General features: G+C 40.2%; 1 protein-coding gene across 1 annotated transcript in view; it reads left to right on the top strand.

The window, feature by feature from the left end:
• cdh22 (cadherin 22) overlaps window positions 1–16,085 on the top strand; it is a 71,515-nt gene that overhangs the window by 34,015 nt on the left and 21,415 nt on the right. Inside the window, exons 7-8 of the mRNA XM_084034979.1 lie at window positions 1,853–1,989; window positions 11,780–11,901. Coding sequence (XP_083891105.1) covers window positions 1,853–1,989; window positions 11,780–11,901 — 259 coding nt within the window. The remainder of the gene's footprint in view (window positions 1–1,852; window positions 1,990–11,779; window positions 11,902–16,085) is intronic.

The raw sequence follows: 16,085 nt of genomic DNA, 5'->3' as shown, positions 1-16,085 counted from the left end.
CGCATTTCCTCAGATGAACAATTGCAGTGTGAGAGGGGAATGTAGATAAGGCCTGAGACAGTTTCACTGACAGAGTATACACTGACACACGCAGCGCCTCTGCAAATTACCTCGATTAAAAATGCATGAGGCTCAGACTTCCAGGTGTAATAAAGTACAACACAATGGCAGAGCTGTCGTTCACCAGTGTCTCGGCAGCCTGGAGCTGAAGTTGTGCGTGCGATACGTGTGCAAGCATATATGAGCGCGTGTGTGTGTGTTCATGTGATTGAGTGAGGGAGTGGATGACTGAGGAGGCGGGAAGGAGAGAGGTTTGCTTGGAGCCACCTACGGCTTAGATGCACCTGTCAAAAGGAGGTCTTTGATACAAAACAAACGAGATGAAGCAATTACTCTCTAGTTTAACTCTCCTTATCCAAGCAATGTCTGAATAAGCCTAGTTTCTTATTTGTGATGGAGGAAGCTCGCGTTGGTTGAGAAAGAGTTTTATCCCGGCGGCGCGAGGCTCGGTGTTTGCATGCAAATTGCTTGGTTAGAGAGTAAAAACATGACGATGAAGTCCCTCAACCCCGTCATGTGCTGGAAACCAAGGAAATGTTTTGTTTAGTTGACTCTGAGTAACGGTGATGGCGTACATGTGGGGAAACGAGGACGGCCAAAATCAATTAAAAGTTGTTTTTTAGAGGGTTGAAAGAAAAACAAAGATAAAAGGCGTCGTGCACCACAACTCGGTAAAAGGAGAGAGAAAATCTAATGTCATTGTTTATGGAGACAAGTGTCAATGGCAGAACGTATTCCAGCCTCATTAAATCGCCGCCCTAACGTGGTAATTCCAGGTGTAACGGGGCTGAACAGACGGACAGCATGCATATATGCGCAAATACGTTGGCTGTTAGTCTGCGTGGAAGTGCCCTCTGTTCAGTAACAATGAGCACATGCAAGAGGTAATTTACATGTAAACATCTCACATAAGTGATGTTGAGGTCATGATATGCAACGCTAGTTACCAAGTAATAGTGAAAGAAATACTTGCGCTCCCGGAGTTAATAATTGTAAATGTAATTCTACGACCACGCTCACTTTTGAATAAATGCGTGATCGGGAAACAGTTTGATCCATTTGCTGTTCTCTGTACGACATCGGGTTTAGCATATGGTTGTCTTGTTTTATACACAAAGTAAACACGACGTGTGACCATCGTTCTCATGAGAACAGGAGAATGCTGACTGGCACATTTGTCAGAGGAGCCTTTAGGCCTTATAATGCTGCCCGTGGTACTTAATTATGGTTTATATGGGCGTGTGTATGCCAACCAGCTGTGTGTGTGTTGTGTGTGTGTGTGTGTGTGTGTGTGTGTGTGTGTGTGTGTGCGTGCTCGTGGTGGGTAGAACTAAGAACAAAGAAACCTTTCAGCAGATTTTTTTAGACTCACTGATCTTTACCGAGGTTCAAGTACCCCACGAAGGAAAGCTGCATTTCTGTTGTTTTTTTTAAAGTGCACACTGAAAATTTAATGATTATTTTCTTACTCTGGACGGGCAAAGATGGCGTTGTATCTGCTCGCAGAGACACATTGCTAGTATTGGGGTCACAGAATTGGTGACAAGTCCCCAGTAAATGCCTCTAAAATATAATTACTTTAACCCCTGGTCGCTTCTGTATGAGCTGTTATTATTTAGTGCAGCCCAGAGTCAACTCTCCAAGTCCTTGATAAGCTCTTCAGGAAATGGAAAAAACTTGAATAACTTCATTAAATTACACAGAAATGGAGATTTTTCTAAAATGATGCACTCTCTCCTTCCTCTAACTTCCCGCTTCTCTTTCTCAACTTCTCGTGTGTTTGTTGTTGCAGGTTCTCCATTGATCGGACCACGGACCAGGAGATGATCTTCCATATTGATCCTGATTCGGGTGCCATCACACTGGGAAAGATTTTGGACCGAGAGACCGCAGGCTGGCACAATATCACTGTGAGGGCTGTGGAAGCAGGTACATTGCTTCTCATTTCAAACGATTTTACATCTCTGTGCTGCTGGGAAGAGTGCGATATTATTTATCATCTAGTGACATTTTTACCTTGCCAAAAAGCCTCTGAAAGTTGGTGAAACTATCTGTTGAAATCCAGTACAACAAGAATGTATAATTATCTCCACTAAGTAGATTCCACGCTAAAACAAATTGTTTTAGTCTTGACATTTCCGTGGGGAGACTTGCGGATGTTAACATTTCCAAACAAAGCTTTGAAGAAATTGAGATAACGGCAGCATTGAAATTAACAAATTTCAGAAAGGATAATCTAATAAAGAACACAAGTCATGGCCCAGTTATTAAAACAAGAATGTTAGAATTGCTTAAATTGGCACGCTTCGCCTCCACACGGTGCTTGCTAGTGATGAAGAATGTGCAAGTTAAATTAGCTCTTCCAACATTTGCGACTCCCACCAAGGTGATAAGAGGTGACAGACATCCTCAATCTGCTGTGATCATTAGCAACCGAAGCTGTTGGCCCCTTTTATAGCAGAAGAATGTTGTGCCTTTTGGCTTTAAAGGTGAAAGGGAATGGAAACGTAATGCAGAAGTAGAACAGCAGGCGTAAATATTTTGTTGAAATCTAAATTAATCATTGGAGAAAAAACATAGTACGTGTCATAAGGCCAACAAGCATTAATTGCGCATTGAATGCCAACATCATTAACTCTGCATTTAATGGAATTTGTGTGTGTAAGATGCAGTTTTACAATCGATAACGTCCTTGTCAATGTACCGTAGGCAAACACAATCATTGGAACATATGAACTTTTTAAATTTCCAATTAATATGTATTTTTGGATCACAATGTAATAACTGTAACTGTGCGTCATGTAGTTATCAACACATATTAGAAGGTAACCATGACATAACAGTTTTGTGCATAATGTAATGATTTATTTCATAATAATGTAATGAGTCATTACATTATGGGGAAATCATTACATTAATAACTCATTATTTGTCTGATATTTGCATGAAATGTTCTCCAAATGGCACCCGACACCACAAACACAGCGTTGAGATCAAGTGCACTTGAATTAGCGGAGGTGACACCTAGCCGACGGCATCAACATGTCCCTCAAAGCGGTCGTGCCCCCTAATTATATATCATTTAATGCTGTAATATAATTAAAACGGGTGAGTTTTATAACAATTCACCTCGGTATAGTTGTCATTAACGGGGATATTATGGCTTAAACTGGCGACCTGTCCAGGGTGAACCCTGCCTTCGCCCAATGACAGCTGGGATCGGCTCCAGCCCCCCCCCCAAGACCCTGAATACAGGATAAGCGGTAGACGATGGATGGATAGGGGGAGGGGAGGAGAGGCAGTCGGGGGCCCAGGTGAACTCTGAACAAGTGAGTCTTGAGTCTCTTGCGGAGGCTGGGAGCTCGTTCCACCATTGCGGTGCCAAAACAGATACATTTTAACGTGGGACTCGTTTGAAAAACCTGCATTTGTTGGCACATCGGCGTTGCTGCCTGATTTGTAATCATCGAAAGGATAGAAGTCATCTAGTGGCCAACGTTAGAGACAGTTTTGTAGATTGTTATCTCATAAGATTTGCTGCTTGGATCAGCTAACATTTAAAAGAAGTGGGAATAATTATGTATGGGACATTATTTCACAGGCTAATGCGAATCACCCAGTATATTAAATTCTGCATCAGCTCTAGGTCACATGGAGTCCCGAGCTTTTTCACACATGCAAAGGCTTCATCATTTTGGTACGGATTGATAAAGAATCCAGTTGCTTTAAATTAAGAATTCCGCTTGTGCCATATCAAAATAGAAGGGAGAGTACTGTTCTTTTTATATGTTTTTTAATGATTACAATTGGCACTAAATATGTTGCTCTTATATAATTCAACATTTATTTTGTTGGTAAAGTTATCATTTTTCTCAGAATTAAAGATATGGTATATTATATTATATTGTTAAGCACAAAACTGGTTCTGTGTTCATGGTTTTCTTACATGTGGTGATTATTATATTATGTTATTGTATTGCATTGGGATTATTACAGTATGCACAGGTATACCAGGTATACCATATACATATACAGAAAAACAATATTGATGGCTACCAGTGAGGGTTATTGCCTCACTGGTAGCCATCAATATTGTTTTTCTGATACCATGGAAACAACAGTCATCATGTGTTGCTCGTGTTAGAGCTGACAAACACTGAAAATGCAGTTAATGCTTACATTTTGTTCATCTCATCGAGTCCTTTTGTCACAGCAAAAAAAATAATAAAAATAAATAAAAAATCAGAATGTAATAACTTGAGGGAGAAGGGAAGATATTACTATACTATTAGAAGTAAACTTGCGGGAAAGGCAGAGGCTTGGTATTCTGCACTTTTTCCAATCTCATCCAGATGAAGTTATTTTGGGATTGTAGTGAACACAGAGGCGATTGCATTCAGCATTTAACTGGTATTCACTACCTCACACAACAGGGGAAAAACAATGCACATAAACAAAGCTCATATTAAAATAGAGCTTCAGATTGTGATTACTCCAATAATCAATACAGCCTAAACTGAAGCGTAAGCAGTCCCACCCAATACAAACATGAAGACAAAATTAGACTTTGGGAGTCCTTTTTTTTTTTTTTTTTTTGTATGCACTGTAATCCCCAGAGCAATTTAAACACTTTTGTCCTCTGCTTCTTTGTGCTTATCAATATGTCATAGGCACAATTTAATGTTAATTGAACGTTTAATGGCCCTAACCCTTCCAATATCAGACACAAACACATGGCTGCTACTTGATAGATAAAGCCTCTCATATTGCCTTCCAAGGAAACATCCTGACAGGCGGAGTCAGTGGTCAATGGCATCAGAATTCCCATCCAGAATGTCTCTTTATCTCCAGTTAGCTTATGGAGTCCTGCGAGCTGTAGACGCACTAACAGGAGACAGAGAAGAAGAAGAAGAAAAAAGGAGGGACGTAGAAAGCCACAAGAGAGACGGGCATAGAGGGGGGGGGGGGGGGGGGGGTCTTGTGAAGCAGCTAGCGAGTATTTTAAGGAAAAAGACTTCATTTTCTCTATAATGATTTTGTTCTCTTTTTTTTTTTGGTTCCCTCTGCTCATTAAGGCCGGAGAGCCACAAGGTCAACTCGTCTGAGGGCATTGTTAAAACTAAAGTTTCATGGCACAACCCTTAATTATTCCCCCAGTCCATTACTGACCTTTGAACTGTTGCACTGCCGCTGTATCGGTATCGGACAAGTGACAACAGCTAGGAGTCTAATGTCCTAGGATAGACTTCGGCTACAAAAACTGCAAGAAAGGCACTAAATGTGTTGTTCCTGTCAATTAGAGCACAAGTAAAGGTGTTCCAGTTCAACTGCACTGTGATGACATCAAACACAAATATACACACTCAGCATGTCTCCAAATTTGCCCCAATTAAATATAGCATCTCTTTGAAGACATTGTCACTATAAAAGAGGAAACAACCTCTCATCTGGGTAGTACTTGTCTCCCGCTGAACACAGAACCCCCTGAGTACAGGAGGAGCATTTAAATGTTACTAGCTGGGGTACTCACACCCCCTGACAGTCTTCTCCATAGAAACATATCAAGTTAAGTTTGAGTGACATATAATTTTCGAGAACCGATAGCAAGTATGATATCACCTTGCAAAACTGTTTTTTTTTTTTTACCCAGGCAGGTAGGTGGAGAAAAAAAGAGTATCAGCCTGAGGGTAAAAAGATACCGAGCTGGAAAGTCTTTATCTCTTACGCTGTTGCAGGGAAGAGACAGTTTCTATGGCATAACTTTTCTCACCGAGTGTCTGGCAAACAAATGCCCGACATTTGATTGTTTTTTTTAAACCGTTTAAACATTCTCTCAAACTGCAAATGAATCACGCACTTGTTGCACCGTTATAAAGGGAGATAAGTGACTCTTTTCAATCACAGTTGGAAAATGCAAAAGAAAATGGATCTAAAGAGGGAGGATGACAAAAAAAAAAGGAAATTCTATTTGAGGAGTCAAAAACATGGTTCACATTGAACTGGGAGTCAAAATGAGATGAAATATTACAAAACAGAAGATTTATTTTTTTCACAATTTATGCACAACGGAGTGTTTAGAGTGCCCTGCTTGGATGAATATATCAGTTGCTATTGGAATGCAGAGCGCATCCGTCAACAAGGGTGGGGAGAAAAAAAATGTGTAATCAGAGGCTGGAGGCTGTGACCCTGGTTGATGTGTTCTGTTAGTCTGTCCTGTTATATAATTACTTACATGTCCTTACTGTCAGTGGCGCTTAGGAGGAGATCCTGCAAGCAGTCGTATGATGCGTTTTGCTTTCTTACAAGTGGGTTGACAACATGTATGTGTTAGTGGCCATGCATAGTGTATACCGAGTGCTTGTGGGGACGTTCTTGCATCCAAGGTCACAGAGTTGCTCATTCGCACCACTTTCGTCTCAGAATATTGTAAAGATGAATGGCTACATAGACGCGACAGTCATCAGGGTTATGAAAATGTTGCCGTTTGCTGTGTAACACCGTGCTTTATAGAGTAGCGGGGAGCTTTCACTGGGATGAATATAACGTGAACTTGGTTTTGGTTGCTTTATCGGATGATTCAAACTCCATTCGGGAAAATTCTTATGAGACTTGATGCATCCACCCGCTGGATGCTGCAGCGTGTTAATAAATCACGTCATTGCACCAATTACTTTTCCACACTTATTTGTCTCTTTTGAAAACAGCATGTGATTCTGGGGGGATATGAAATATCTTCACATTGAAGATTTTTACAAGTTTTAATGCTAAGACTAAAAAAAAGATTAGTATCTCTGTTTTGAGACATACACAGTATATAGAAGATGTTCCTTTCAGGAAAGGGCAACTCCGATAGCTTTGCCCACCTGTGTGAGTGATATTGACAGAACCTTTTTGTATTACATCATGAGATTTCTCTTGACATCAGTGAACTAAAAGGCACCTCACTCATGACTTATTGACACTGTGTGGTTACTTCAGAAGGAGAGCAAATAGATCCTGAGTGTTGCTGCCAAAAATGCACCGTAGCTGTCCTTGTAATAAGCTCATTCATGAGGTCATCGTTTTGGGAATGTTTTGATGACTTTTAAGTCCAGCATTGACCCAAAATGTAACCACGTCTTATTGTTTGAACACAGCAAAGCCCCGCAATCTCAACGCGATTTTATATCCTTTATAAATGTTTTTCTCATGAAAATGAAGTGTGTATAATATTTTTCACATAGCGTTAACAGTGAGCATGTCTCTGTTTAGATGGAAAGCCCAATTGGGAATTTATGTATTAGTTTGGTGCTGTAGGTTTAGCGAGATTATTGTTTACATTCATTGTGTCCATGAGGGGGGTTTTGTTATGGAAATGAATGAAAAGCAGCCGGCGCCGAGAAACGCTTTGCATTAGAAGCGTGTTTTGATTCTCCTTGGTGTATCAGACACGAATGTATTCTGTCTTAATCTTGATAGCGGTGGAAATGATGTTCCCTGTTTGTTGGCTGAATATTGTAATGGAAATGAGTGGCTTTCACCAGAACCAGCTTTTGTGTGGTTTATTGATCATTTTAGTGAATAATTCCTATTGTACAATATGTTCAGGGGGTCCTGAAATGTTCTGAATCGTTAACTTATTTACAGCGATTAGTTCTTAAATTCACAAAAACTCAAACTGTTGTTAAAAAGATTTTGTTTTGGTCTAATATTGAAACGAAATAACCATAATATGTGGTAGCCTCTGTGCCTCCATGGCCCTCTGGCTCAGTAAAAACAGCAGAAGCAGACGTTTTGGAGTACATTTGCATTCTGAATTCCCCCTCCTGACAAAAGTGACATTTTTAACCAAAGTGTTTCCTCCAGCAAAGAAGATGAGCCATTTGGTCACAAGGAGCATGCGACTGACACACACCCACACACACATGCAAGCATGCACATGTATGCAAACACACACACACACATCCTCCATCTGTCTTCCCTGAAGTTATGTCAGTGTCACGCGGTGCCTGAGAGATCTACCATACAGTCGTCCTGAAAGATTCGCAACAGCTGTGGAGTGCCGCACAGACGCAGAGCATGCCAATAATCTGTTGAAATCCTTTTATTCTTCTTCTGTATTTGAAGACAGATTTAGAACGGCACCACTTGGTCCAGATGAATGAACCTGTCTCACTGAATAACGCCTTTTTTTTCCTCTTCTTTCTCCGTGGAGGGAGGGCGAGCTGGGGGGAGGCGGGGCCGTCTCATATTGTTTCATCTGTTTTCAATTCTGGGAATTGAAATGTAAAAATGAGTAACATCTGATGATTGCCGTTTTTTTTCTCTCTTTTTTTTTTTTATTCTGGCACAGCCGGGACAAGCGGCATAATGTGAAGACGGAATTAGAAGAAGAGGATGAACAGAGGCAGATATCTAGCGCTGGTGGAGCTCTCCGTGCATTTATGTTCTTGCTGCTCTGGCAAAAATGCAGTCAATTAAAAACCCGCATTGATGTGAGGATTATGCTATTAGTTGGGACTCGCATTCTCATTCGCTGCTGCGCCCGCTGTCGGACAGAGCTGAGTGGTGAGATAGAGAGCTTGAATTTGTCCTGAAAAGTCTTTTGATTATCAGTCTGTCTGGCTGTTCTAGTGTCCTGTCTTCTTCTTCTTTCTGACCCGTGGCCCACTTATATGTTAGCTGTTGCCATTCATGCTATCTGTCCTGCTCATGGAGGTAAGAAAAGCATAGGCTCGCTGCTTTCAGAGGTTTCTGTTTTTGAAGTATTGCCCTTGACATCATCTTGTGACAAGTTGGCGGAGCAAGAAAATCCAACTGTGGGCAACAGAGGAAAGTGGGCGGAGCCGAGTCGAGGCAAGAAAACAGTGATTATCACGACTGAGTGCCGAGGCGATTTATCAATTAAAAGCCTGCAAACATGTCACCCTGTGAGCTTTAGTATCTTATTTATGGAACACTAATTTTAGAAAATTGCCGTTAGACACAAATTAGAGGAGTGATTATTGAAACCCAAACGATTGAGAGACTGAGAGAAGTTGATGGTCTTTCCAAGGACATCAGTCCGGTCGCCACGGGCAGTTATCGGGACGAACTGCATTAATCATGAGTAAAATTTGCTGTCTTAACAAGTGACCTTGCAGTGACCAAGCAGCGATGCGAAACAATACATGACATTTTTGGAGTGTTGGTTGCTTATTGAAATGATATGGTGATTGTGATCAAGAAACACTCAATATACCTTTTTCGTATGTGAGAACTCGTAGCATTTTGGTTGGATATTTATCTTAGTCTTGAAGGTTTAAATGTTAGCAGAAAATGCACACGGGGGATAGGTTTGCCTAGTTTCTTATTTTATCACTGAGCAATTTAGATTTGTAAATTGAATTACTGGATTCCATTGAATAAAAACTTAAATCTCCTCCAACATGGGCCTCTGTGGCACTTACATCCAATTTGATAACTTCAACTATTTCCATCCTAAATAACTCTTATCAGTTTAAATCTGCAAGGCCTGAGCCCCAGCTGTTGAAAACTGATGAAAACCACCTAAAGAATGTATCGTTCCCATTCAGGAAAGAGTTTAACTTCAACCACGCAGCATTGTGTCCGATTACTTGTTCCCTCAATCCCAAACTGATGCTGGCTATCTCTCAAACACGGAAGGGGTTGGTATATTATGTAGTGACCTCTTTGTAAAAGGCGTATTTTTTATTTGAAACCCTGCAGAAAGATAACACCATTTTTTTTTTTTTTTACGGTAGTTTACATTTACATTTACATTTAGGTCATTTAGTAGACGCTTTTGTCCAAAGCGACTTACAATAAGTACATTTGTCAAAAGAAGGAAACAAAGAAACCACAACGTATCATTGCCGATAAAGTAAGAGCTAAAAATAGAACAAGTGTTAGGTCCTCATCTGAGTAAAGTAGTACTTCAAGAGCAACAGTGCTACGATCAGAGTGCTATAGGTAAGGTTTTTTTTTTTTTTTTTTTTTTTGGGGGGGGGGAACGTTTTCCATCCTTATGACGGATGCAAATGCAATAGGTGCTAAAAACATACCTTATTGTGCAAAGTCAGAAAATGCATTCACACATGTAAATCTAATGTGTGATAATTTAATAGATTTAAGTCATTGCCAACTCACAATAATTTGTCTAACTTGTTTTTTCACCACATTTATCTTATGGTAATAGTTAGTTACTACTAATAACTGTAATAACCGTTAAAATAGCACTTTAAGCTTTCACAAGAACATGCATCAGTCGTTTGACTCATTCTTAAGAGTTCACTTAATTGCACTAAACCATCTGCGATATTAACATAATTACAACAATTTAAAGTGTATTCACCGGAGCTTTCTTGGCTGCGAGGATTTATGAATGTTCATCCATTATTGGATAAAAGTCGGTAGCTGCATGTCATTACATGTTCTGTAGGGTGCATGAACTGGGTGCTGATAGTCGTGTGTACGAATGTGTTTATAGGCTCTGTGCTATTATTAACCAGGATCTCCAGACCAACACCTAAAGTGACCACACACACACAGACATCATGTTTCCCTCCCTCTCACATTCATGCACACATGCTGGGGGCCTCGGGCTCCCTTATGTACTCTACACAGTGTTTTATGAGTAAAACTCCATCAGATATTATCATATGATTACGAACGGGAATTAAGATTCAGCGAGAAGTCAAGATAATTAGAAGCTGGGTTTTGCTTGTACTAATTATATAAATCTTCTCCACCCCCACATTTACATGCTGGCACATTAAGAAAAGTGTCTTGAGGATGCATTCTTGAGTTATTCCTTGTGTTTTATCTTTTCGGGAATGTCATGAGAAATAAAAAATTACAGCGCCACATTTATTTGTCGTTATCGTCACGCTGAGGTGGGCCCCCTGCACTCAGACTATTAAACAGCTGTATACTGTAGTGTCATTATCAGATAGTGAGGACTCGGAGACAAAAATGGAATCGGCGGTGCCATTTTCATGCCACTTGTCTGTGCCAGAAAAAGTGTTATTCAGGTAATGGCCGCAATCGGAGGAGGCATTAGATGAAAAAACCCTTCAGCACTTAGCCGCAGTGCCTAACTAACTGTCCGATTTCTTTTTGGGAAATTGCATCAATCTGATTCTTGCCTCACTTATACTGACGGCAGACAAGAAGAGCATTAAGGGTCTTGCCCGCAGGCTCTTACAACCTACGCTAGGCCTCTAATGTCAAAATCAGAACGCCAGCGGCGTGTTGTGAGCAGCTGCCGTCCTCTGTCAATCTAAAATGGATCTTTTATTTTATTTTTTTTGTGCCAAAAGGACTGCTCATGTGGCCAGTTGCACTTTGGCAGTGCTCTCGACCCGATACGCCAAGCCTGTCGTTAAGCATGGAAGGCAGAGGAGAGAAAATGTGCATGAAGAACAACTGAAACGTGGGTTATTATGCAGCCTGTGTAGCTTTATTGATTCAAGCAAAATAATTTGTGTCATTGGATGCGGAGAAGATGGACAACGCCTCAGGTATAGACAGCCTGTTTCCTGAGAAACACGTTAACCAGGATCAGAACCTCAGGCGCTGGTGTGGTGTGGTGGTCTTACCTGTACTTTATCAACTGCTATACTCTATACTGTTGCAAATGCAGCTAGAATGTCGTGGAAAGACACATCTGCCACAGCACTATCAGCTAAAATGTTTTTTGTCAGATGTCATTGATTCCTTTTATTTCTGTCTCCTGTAGACAACCACACCATGGCGTCCCACTCGGCAGTGAGTATTAGGATCCTGGATGTAAATGACAATCCTCCGGAACTGGCCACGCCGTACGAAGCCTCAATATGTGAAGACGCCAAACCAGGCCAGGTAATTTTTTTTCCCATTCCACATTAAAATCACCGGTCCTATTCTGTTGCAGCGAACTTGCATAATGTCGATGACCAGAGGACCTTTCGTGGTTGCTGTGACTCAAACTTTCTCAAAACAACTTTCACTGCCTGTTTTATACTGCAATTGACTGCCTGTTGACTCCTCACTCACGACTCTTAAATCGCCCACCAACCAGTAGGGGCCACTAGCGATAACACAGCTGTTGACATCGTCGACCCCCACTTTGAAGCTAGTCAAACTGCCTTCCTCACATTTTTACATTGGTGTCTAGTGTGGGGGAGCCAACAGTGGAGAGGAGCTTAAGATTTGTTTTCATAAGACATACTTTTTAACTTGCTCTCATTCCTACAATTTTCCCTCTTCATACATGATTTATTTTAATGTAATGTCAGCCATCAGACACTCATTGTGTCACCTCTTCAAAATAAAAGCATAAAGAATAACTATTTTATTCATGTTTTTTAATAATAATAACAAAAAACTGTCACAACATGTTCATATTAATGGACAATGTAACTAGGGATGGACCCATTTGGCTTAAAATGTTCCACATCCTTTATACACTCTTTGTATCATGGTATCACTTTTCAATGAAAACTTGTACTTATTAAACCCATTCAACTACTTCTACTGCTTTTCTAGTTAAGATTATTATAGATCAATAATGGGAGAAAGGTATACACTGGCTAACACAACAAACTGACGGAGGCAAACTGACCTTGATGGCTTTCAGTGAGCAAAGACATATATTTTTATTGGCTAACACAACTCATCCAATAGCATTGGTACCAAAGACTAATTACAGTCCTTCATGTATGTATGCAAGACATATGATATCCCTCTTTGTTAGAATCTGACTGAATGGTAAACATGGTAGACTTTTTATAGAACTACCTGCACACACACCACACACACACACACACACACACACACACACACACACACACACACACACACACACACACACACACACACACCGTTAAATGGACAGACAGCCTGATGAGTTCTTTGTCAAGAACGTATGACGTCTCTTATACAACGGCTTAATGACACAGGCCTTCGGTGTTGAGAGAGACGGAGGGTCAGCTAACAGTGAGATCCGCACTCTACTGAATGCACCCTTTGTAGTTTTGTATGTATTATCTCAGAAATAATTGAATCTGTATGTTTATGGGCTCTAAATGAGATGGGTAAAGATGAATGTTGTGCTGATCAGGTTGCGGTAGCCTTACAGATGGACCATCCACTTCATTACTGTTGATGGTAATGAAGGAAGGAGTTAGGGCACTTAAAAAAACGGTGCACTAATGAATTGCCTGTTTGAAAGGCAGAACCAAAAAAACAATACACAGCCTACACAATACTGAGGACACCACAATTTGTTAGTGTACAAAACTCAAAGCTAGTTATTGATTTGAAGAGAGCTGTAATGTACACAGCCACAGCTAGAATATTAGAACATCAGGGATTGATTTCAGTTGTGTAATACACATTAATCACAATAGTACTGTAGGAAGAAGCAACTCGCAAAATGAACATACAAATATGTAAGTTACATAGCTGCATTCAAATCAATTCAAACCCAAACATCATGGAGACAAAAATTATACTTAATTTTCACCGGTCTGTTTTCCAAAAAGCTATTTTGTTAATGCTGAGTTGAGCGAGTCAGCCAGGAAGAACAAAAAGTGAAGACAATGTCCTCAATTCGGACCTCCAATCTTCGCTGAAAATATTAATAGACGGAACAGAACAATGAAGGTGTCTGGTACCGAGAGCCAGTATGCTTTGTTCTTGGAACTCATTTGATTTAGATTAAATTGGTGAGTCACAGATAGCAGCGTGGTCACATGCTTGTCTTTATATTGCTTGCATTTTCAGCTTCGCACATAGCTAGTATGGTTTTTATCAATAACAGAGGGACGTAGAATGTGAAAGCGCCTTCCTTTCATCTGCATTAGTCTCGATTTAGACATCAGGCATCAAGTTTCCCCAGTTACAGCCATTCTATTATGTGCAATGATGTATTGCAATAGACTCATCTTCAATAATAGATAGCATGTGGAAGGAAATATTAAACACTGAATAGTAAAATGGAAGTTTTCAACAATGTGTGACAAACGAAACAATGAAATTGAGTCGGAGTCTATTTTACACGCTAATAAATACATGTTTACTGTCGTTAACATGCAGAAATCCATAAAGGGAAGTATAGATCTGTACATCAGTATCACAAGTTAACATTGTGATATCTGTGCCATTGTATGCATTCTACAAATCCAAAGAACAAATCATGATGTATGAGTGTGTCTTGAGAGTGATAGAATATTCTAAATTAAAGATTTCCACCATAAAGATTTCCACCATAACCGCAGGCGTCTCGGCATTCAGAGGCATCTCAGGTATCATGTGATAAGTTTGGTCAAGGCCAAGCAGTGAACCTTGAGTTGGATATTGTGGATATGTTGACGACTCACACTTTCTCTTTTCTTTTCACAACCGCCTATTTTTTTCATACTTTTGGTTTGTATCATTTTCCATTGCACAATAGGATCTATCTGACACGCAATACTGAAGGCAATTTACAACGCAGCTTTAGGGCAAAGGCACAATTCACCAATGCATGTCAGAAAGAGAGCCAGAAACAAACGGCTTTGCAAAGATTACTTTTATTTTCTCTGATGTTTTTATTTTATTTATGCTGGACAAAGATTAAAAATTCAGTAGGTTTGAGTTGTCAGAAGAATTGAAAGGCACCTTATAAATGCAGGTTAATTTAGTATTATTAGTTCACCTTGGATGTCAGCACTGTGGTTGTTGAAACTAAAAAGAATGAACTTTGAATGAATACAGCGTTTCTGAAAAAACAACATTATTTCCTTTTCTTATTTCCTACAAAAGTTAAACAACCCCCTAAATGGCAAACCGGTGACCAAATTAAATATTGCACCATTACCCAGCACCGATCAATCAATGGGAGTCTGTTTGGAAATAAGACAAAAAACAGGTAATGCCATGGTTGTTTCCAATCCGACGTCGGCATTAAAAATGGACAGAGTCATTAGGATGTTTTATTCTCCTTACACAGTCAACAGGCCTTGGGCTGAGTTAAACCCAATTATCATGTGCAGAGCAAAGGAATAATTAAAAAAAGCAAGGCTTTAAAGTGGGGCCTCCATGCTGGAAGCTACATTTACATGTGTAATGAGACTCAGGCCTCCCCTCCTCCTGATCCACACACCCTTAACCACTTATAGCCCTCCTGTGCCACCGCAACGCCGCCCGCCTTCCTCCAACATCGTCTGGCCCGGTCTATCTCACTCCCGACTCACTCTCACACCGGCGAGAGCCCGCATTAACCTTCAGCTCCTAATCACACAGAGATGATTAGTCTTCCAGCAAAAAAAGATCATTGCTGGCTCCCAGCAATGTAAAATAAAAGGTGTTTAAAGCTCTCATTAGAGAGAAATGCAGGGAAATACTTCACACTGTAATTACAAACCAAATAAAGGGATTCCAAAGACATACAGGAGAAAATTGCATTCTGTCTGTCTGCCTTAGTTTGTTCTGTATTTATGACTGTCTATCTAACGGGTCATCAAATGACAGGAGCATCACTCAATTTTCATTCATCCATTTTTCGATCCCGGTTTGTTTTGTCCTTTCTCTGTAGAGTTTCTTTTTCTATGTTATTGTGGAGAGCCGGGATTGAATGGAAATGTGTTGGCATTTGGTCAAAGGCTTTCTAATGCAGATTTTTTTCCTTTTTTTTTTGCCCTCAGGGGTAACTACTGGGGGGGTAGGGAAAAACATTTTTCTCCTTCGTGTTATTTTCAGAATAATATATATGAAAAAAATACCCATAGTTGTCAGTCACTGCATCTTTACCTTGAAAAAAATGCAGTGAGTGTCATGAAGAAAAATGTTTTGGGTCAGCGGTTAAGTTGCGTCTTCGCTGGTGCAGAGAACCGGCGTGTGTGGCATTTCTTCTCTGATCAATGGAAAAGGAGAGAGCTTTTACTCAGAGAGGAAAATAAATGAGCAAATCGCTTGAACAAATGGGTCATCTATATATATTTATATATATAGATAGATAGATATACACACATACTTTCATTGAAGCGAGACCAATAAAATGACAGTACTGAACTGAAAGATTG

The sequence above is a fragment of the Eutrigla gurnardus genome, assembly GCF_963514095.1.
Source record: "Eutrigla gurnardus genome assembly, chromosome: 2".
NCBI classification, from domain to species: Eukaryota; Metazoa; Chordata; class Actinopteri; order Perciformes; family Triglidae; genus Eutrigla; species Eutrigla gurnardus.
Note: the sequence above shows the minus strand (reverse complement) of the source record. Positions and strands in the feature narration are given on the sequence as shown.